Here is a 7272-nt window from a genome sequence, read left to right on the forward strand (position 1 = left end):
GACACAAAAAAGGTGTCATTAAGTTCAAGATAAATTATCTTAATCTTTTAACGCTATTTTTTTGGACACTTTTATTTACATTTTCTAATTTCAGTATAGATGTTAATAATGAATACGCTTTTTTGAAACGTCAGTGATATATTTACAAACACAAATTAGCGTTATTATACAGGGAAAGGCTAGCCTTCAATATATATTTTAATGATTAATATTTAATTAGTGTATATTAAAAAAGAATGAAGACAATATATTCCAGTCTCTCTCCTAGGTAAGAATAAATTGAATGAAAATGGGCAAGCTGAGAAGTTTCCTGGGTGGGGTGGAGGAGACACCCCACCACCAAGAAAATAAACCTGCACTGCATATATTCATTCACACACCTACACTACGGCATACTCATACAGATATACATATACATATACATATACATATACATACAATACATACACACACTTTCTTCTTTTTCTTCTCTCTCTAAAATCGTGTCTTGTTTTTTCTTCCTTTCTTTCTTTCTTTCTTTCTACTCGCGAGAAAGGTGAAGTATTACTAGAAGAGAAAACGCAGATGAGAAATGATATGAGAGTATCATCACGCCCAATCCAAACCTCGCTTTTCCCAATCCCAATCGTTGCCGTTATTTTTTCCTCTCTCTAAATCTCAATTCCCTCTCTCCCCTAACCCTAAATTGATGCCGATTTCGCTGCTCAATTAGAATCACAATCACAATCATGTCTTTCCATCCGCGGCCTTACAGTTACAGCAGCTACGGACAGGATGAAGATCCGGAGCGGAGCGGCGGCGAAGGCAGCAGCTCCGGCTTAGCGGCGGCGGCGCAACTGCAGCGGGAACACATGTTCGACAAGGTGGTGACGCCGAGCGACGTCGGGAAGCTGAACCGTCTGGTGATTCCGAAGCAGCACGCGGAGAAGTACTTCCCCCTCGACTCCTCCGCGAACGAGAAGGGTTTGCTCCTCAACTTCGAGGACCGCAACGGCAAGCCGTGGCGCTTCCGCTACTTGTACTGGAACAGCAGCCAGAGCTACGTCATGACGAAAGGCTGGTCCCGCTTCGTCAAGGAGAAGAAGCTCGACGCCGGCGACATTGTCTCCTTCCAGCGCGGCGCCGGCGACCTCCCCAAGGACCGCCTCTTCATCGACTGGCGCCGCCGCCCCGACGCCCCCGCCAATCTCCCACATCACCACCACTTCTCCTTCCACCACCACCGCTGGAGCCCCCTATTCATCCCCCCTCCTCCGCCGCCGCCGCGAGTCCTCCACCACCACTACCACCACCCCATGGGATACGGAAGCGTGGTGAACGGAAGCCCTTGCCCCCCTGGCTCGATAGTGTACCTCAGAGGTGGCGTCGCGGCGTCGCAGGGCCAAAGAGAGATGGTTTTTGAGTCGGTGCCGGTGGTCCAAGGAAAAGCTGCAGCAAAGCGACTCAGGCTGTTCGGCGTGAACATGGACTGTCCCATTTCTGATTCAGATGACCGCCAGCTGTTGGCGGCGCACCCTTCTCCCCCGCCGCAGGATCACGACAAAGGGAAGGGATCCATCTCTTTGGAATTGGATATTTAGGTAACACATGAACACTAACAATCAATTGAATTGATTCTCACATCACACATTTTTGGCCCCTCAGCCTTGGCTTGTTATTTTATGTTTTTCCTTACAATTGCTGCTATTTCTAATTCTTTCATCGCCAACAAAAATTGCAGAATTATCCCTTTTGTCGTAATTATCTCTCTTCCACACCAACAACTGCTGCTGCGCTCCCAGCTTTTGGAGGTACATCTATAACTATCATCACCTATCTTAATTTCCTTCCATTTATCATCAATTTTCTTTTCTCCTCTTCTACTTTTTTCCTTCTTTTACTTTTCAACAATTCCCCTCAACTTCAGATTTTGCATGCTATGGACTAATGAGTGTGATGATTAGTTTCCACAAATTACAACTTTGGTTTGAATTTAAAATGTGATGCGATTGGGTCCACAGATGTGTTCTTGTTAAAAGGAAATACATTGAGACATGGAAATATACTAAGTTGGGGTCTCATCTTTTAGATGTCTAAAACTCACTAGAGATGTTTTTCTTCGTTTTTTATACATCGGCCCGAGGGGGGACCTTGTGAATTGAATGGTCGACATTAGGGTAGATGCTTAATTTGAGTATCTGTATACATATAATGAATAATTTCAAGAAAGTTACACTCCTTATATATCAAGCATGCTGCACACAGACACTTAATATTGTGCCTAACATTTGCTACTAATTCAGTTTGAATATATACTAAACATGGTGTGTGTGGTTCAGATAATGCAAGAAGGGAATTTGAAGAGAGAGGGAGAGAGGAAATTAAGGTATGTATGTAGGTGATGGAAAAATAATTATGTGGAGATAGAAGGTTTATTAGTTTGATACGATAGTGAGCGGAAGAAGAGAAATTAAATACTTCCTCTTAATGAAAACTTGTAGCTATATATAATTGGGAATTTGGTCCCTACAGCTGAAAAGAGTATATATATATCATCTCCACACATGATGTTAAATGGTCAATTAAGAAGAAACCGATGTTTCCTCTTCGACTGGACAATATCAATTTTCGTCATGTCAATTGTGGCTGTGGCCCTATTTTTATTTCATAAAGATTGTGCATTTTCATTTTGGACCAAATATTTCATGCTAGTTGCCGAATATTGCAGCTAGATAATGGAAAATTCCACCATTTTTTAGATATATTTCCATTGAGATTTAAACTTTTGATTTGATCAAGACAATAAGGAGACAATCGATTTACAAGGTCTTTTTTTACAATTAATTAAGATAAATAATAGTATAACTATATAAAATAATACATGAAGACGCTTCCCTATATATGATTCTATTTTGGGATGTCAAAATGTGTTAAATTTATAAATCTCCACCTATAGGGACCTAGTGCAGTCTGTGACCTTTATTTCTACTTCTGGTATTAGCTACTTCAATAAGAAGTGAATAGTTTTTTGTATCTGTGTCGTTATCATAAAGAGGTGCATACATATAGGAGTATCAATATATCTGTGTGTTTATATGGTGAAAAAATGTGCAGGACCATGTTCTAGTTAATTAGTTCCCATTGCTGATATGCACTTGGTATGAATAATCTTCTCTTTGTTCATGCTGACAATTTTCACAAACTTGTTTGTTCTATGCATATAGCATAATATTGTCATGAATTATTATTGGGTCATTTTACTTTTGTAACAGTAATAATCCTATGCCAACCCTCATCCCCAACATACACATAAATTTATGTGTATTTTGCATGAAGCCTAAACTTTATGAATTATGACTAATAGGATTACTTTTTCTTTGTGGTATATACTTATATGAGTAATTAATAATTTGAAATTTGTATAGAGAGAGGTGGTGCTTGGCTTAGGTCAAGAAGAAGCCCACAGTTTAAAAGTAAGGGAATATGTGTATTCTTTAGGTAAAAAGAGTCACCTAAAATAATCATTGCATTGTAAACCTTGTATGCATGTGAAGTCTCACTTTTACCTATTTATACTAAATAAATTAAAATCTAGAAATGTTCTGGCTCCTTCAATAGGTCCTTTTTAACTAAATATAAGCGTATGTTGTTCAGTCTTGTATTACTATTGACCCCTTTTACATTATACATCATTCTTCTTCCAATTCAAATTACACAAATACACATATCCTATTAAACTCAACTAGTGAGATCTTTCATTTTCATTTATATTTCCCCTTTATTTGCTCATTAATCTTTTGTTTTCCTTTTCTCCATAGGAGTTGTAACTGGGTTCGACCCTTAATGTCATCTAAGGGTTTCGGTTTGTTCATTTCATGCTCAATGATATAACACTAGTTCAGCATTTGCATTCCATCGAGAATAATCAATTGCCCTTGAAATAGGTTCTGAAAATGAAGAAATATGGAGTAGTACACAGTTAACTGTAAGACATAAATATGTAGTTACCTAATTATATGTATACAATCGTGAACTTATGCATTTTATTGGTATGGTTTCCAGTTGATGTAATCATTTTGATAAGGAAAATGAACAGTTTGAAACATATTCTATTGAGGACAAATTAATCATCAATGTGCAGTTGTTCAGAAAAAAAAAGATACTGACTTTATGCATATATGCAGCTCGATCATTTCGCATAAAATTACAAACTAGTCATCTCTAAATTAATGAGTGTGGAATAATTGGGTAACAAAATGGAGCTAGTGTGAATCTAAATTTTGATAGGCCTAATGTGTATTCATAATACTCACACATGACTAAAAAGAATTGCAAGAAAATGGGACTAATTAGTTTTCAGTTAGGTACAATACCAAAGTTGTCATAAGCAAAGCAATTCTTGCGATGTGACAATCTATATACTTCAAAAGTCAAAACTGTACAACATCCGAAAAATCTCACAGCTCCAACAATTATATGTCTATGTGCCTGTCGAACTACATATCAAAATTCAATTAATTCAATGCTAGCTCCTGAATGGCAGTGACATTAATTATAAGCAGATTTAAAAGTGAGAAGTGTTAATATTTCACACGACCTAGGTTAGGTATAATGATTTATTATGAGATTAGATAGTAATTAAGCAGGCAGAATAGGTATTGAGAAGAGGGGAGCAGTTGATAGTGGGGGGTTGCAGTAATGCAGAATATTTATCACTTTATTGGGGGTTGGGGGGGAGAGGTCCCCGTGGAAGAAAACCCTAAAGAGAGAAGTAGGTAGAGTAGTAGGTTTCTTTATATGTGAGAGGGGAATGGGAAATGAATAGGTGTAGATGCAGGCTTAATTCATGTTAGCTTATGCAATGAATGAATGTAGATGTGTAGGATGGGGGCAGAGGCAGACCCCCCTAATATACATTTATTTAGAGATCAAATGATGATGATGATGGGTGAATGATACATACAATTACAAATACTACATATCAATGTCTATGTTTGTAGGTATCTTCCATCTCAGCAGACAAAGCTAACGGAAACCATGCATACTTACAAATCCCCGACACACACACACACACACACACACACACACAGCTTTTCATCTAATTCCCCTACTGCCAGCTACCTGACTTACACAAATCTGCCAAGTAGATACGCTTCTTCCAATATATCAATTGCCGATTTCTTTCTTCTGTCTGTTTATATGGACATAAACTGTATATATTTTGCATTCCTTGTCCTTGTAGATGATTGAAAGTATCAAAATATTTTTTTCCAAAATTTTTGCTAAAGAACACTCATCAATTGCTCGATGAAGTGACTAAGAGAGAAGATACTTATTGTGAATTGAGTTGGGAAATTGAAAACTTGGTGCTGTATTCAAAATCCCAATTTTGATCTTAGCAACTTAAAATTTACTTCATATATCTTGCTTTGTATCTAATAATTGTTTGATGAGTATAAAACAGTTTTGACAGCTTATGCATTATAAATAAGATTGGCTACATATACTTAGCAGTAATTTAGTTTTTAGTAAGTTTTCAATGAGATAAATTGCTTTGACAGATTATGCATTGTAGATAATATTTGCTGATATAGTTAGTATTAGTTCAATTTTTTATCCTTAAAGGCAACAACAAAGATGGCTACGGCAAGGACAAAAAAGAATACCTCTTCAAACTAAAAATAATTAGATAAAAACATCGGCAAATATAATCAGATAAAAACAATCCAAAAATACTTTAAGGCCATGTTTGGTTGACGGGAAAGTAAAGTTGACAAGGAAAATGATTCCTGGGAAAATGAATCCTGGAAATATGATTCCTAATAACTTTACTTTCCTATGTTTGGAAAATATCAAGGTTTTAAATTTTATACTATTTGATTTAAACACCAAACTAAAAATATACTCCTACTTATTACTATTTTTATTTATAAAAAGAATAATAACATAAAATTTTTAATAAATTATTAATTACAAATGATAATAATTATATTGTTATATTTATTATTAGTTTAAATATGCACTATTCATCTTAATATATAATAATATAATTATAATTATAGTTACGTGGAGTATTATAATCATAAATGATTATAATAATAAATATGATTATTATAATTATAATTATAATTATAATATTTACGGATAATATAATTGAATAAATTTTATAATTGAAAATTTCACTACGACTTTATTGATTAATTATTAATTTATAAAATAATAATTATTAATTATTATCATATAATTTGTACTATTTTATAGTTATATTTTAATTATTTATTAAATTATTAATATTATTATGATAATTATAAAAATATATAAATATTATAATAATATAGTTATGATTAGGATAATATTAATTATAGTTTTTTATTATACCGAAATTAAGTATGATTTATAATTTTATGTCATTTTTAATACATTGTAATAATAATAATAAACAATTGTAATAATAAAACTATACTTATATTGCATTAAATATGTAAGAATCCTAAAACATGGAAAAAGAATACCTAAGAAAAGTTAGGATTCAGAATCCTGGAAAGTTGTACTAACTTTCCATGTTCTTGGATTCTGATTACTTTCCCAGTTTGATTAAAAACCGAAACAAACACAAGAATTTAAAATTTAAGGAATCAGATTACTTTGCCAGACAGAATCCTGACAACCAAATATGGCCTAAGGGAATATCTATGCTCTCATTTCTCCAAAACAACACTGGCAAAACTAATTAGATAAAAACAATCCAAAAATACATACTTTGAAACATGACTAATCTGAAAATACTTGTTCAAAAAGGCATGAGATGTTATTTTTATCAAAAACTACATTTAAGGTGTGTCTCCAAAGCTTTGTATAGTGTTGCAAGGCATTCAAGACATCTCAATGATCTCGATCTCCATCTCGATATTGATAATTAGCACTAGATGTACCTTCAGAGTTCTGTATAGTGCTGCAAGACATATAAATCAAATACACACATAAATTATTAAATCTTGAGTTATAAGTGTTAAGAGTTGAATCAACAAAGTGGTGTATACTAAGATCAAAATATACATTTCAAAGAGGGAGAAAACAATGTACATAAAACAAAAAATAATACCATATCGGAGTTGAGCATGTTGATCCATCAAAATATGTTCCATTGGCAGCATATAAAATTTGATCTATTGGTGCCTACACAAAAAAAGGAAGATAAATTACAACCAATTGCACCAGAAACTTCGTACTATAAATAGTTATACCAGTAACAATTCAGTGAAACTCAAATGATCTGAAGTCCTTTCGGGCCAC

The 7272-nt window shown here is 34.4% G+C and overlaps 1 protein-coding gene across 2 annotated transcripts; it reads left to right on the plus strand.

Moving 5' to 3' along the window:
- Positions 1–421: 421 nt before the first annotated feature.
- Positions 422–5446, plus strand: LOC121758442 (B3 domain-containing protein Os03g0120900-like). 2 transcript variants are annotated; one of them, XM_042153842.1, is made up of 4 exons: positions 422–1580; positions 1721–1790; positions 2319–2365; positions 3798–5446. In XM_042153842.1, the coding sequence occupies exon 1, from the start codon at positions 729–731 to the stop codon at positions 1578–1580; it is 852 nt and encodes a 283-aa protein (XP_042009776.1). In that variant the 5' UTR covers positions 422–728; the 3' UTR covers positions 1721–1790; positions 2319–2365; positions 3798–5446. The 2 variants fall into 2 exon arrangements, with proteins under 2 accessions (XP_042009776.1, XP_042009775.1); XM_042153841.1 differs by lacking the exon at positions 3798–5446 and having other exon boundaries at positions 2319–2678.
- Positions 5447–7272: the final 1826 nt, after the last annotated feature.

Source organism: Salvia splendens, chromosome 12 (assembly GCF_004379255.2).
Source record: "Salvia splendens isolate huo1 chromosome 12, SspV2, whole genome shotgun sequence".
Lineage (NCBI taxonomy): Eukaryota > Viridiplantae > Streptophyta > Magnoliopsida > Lamiales > Lamiaceae > Salvia > Salvia splendens.

Bases quoted from the DNA above. Each gene is read 5' to 3' on its own strand.
- LOC121758442 (XM_042153842.1), top strand. From the start codon at position 729: ATGTCTTTCCATCCGCGGCCTTACAGTTACAGCAGCTACGGACAGGAT.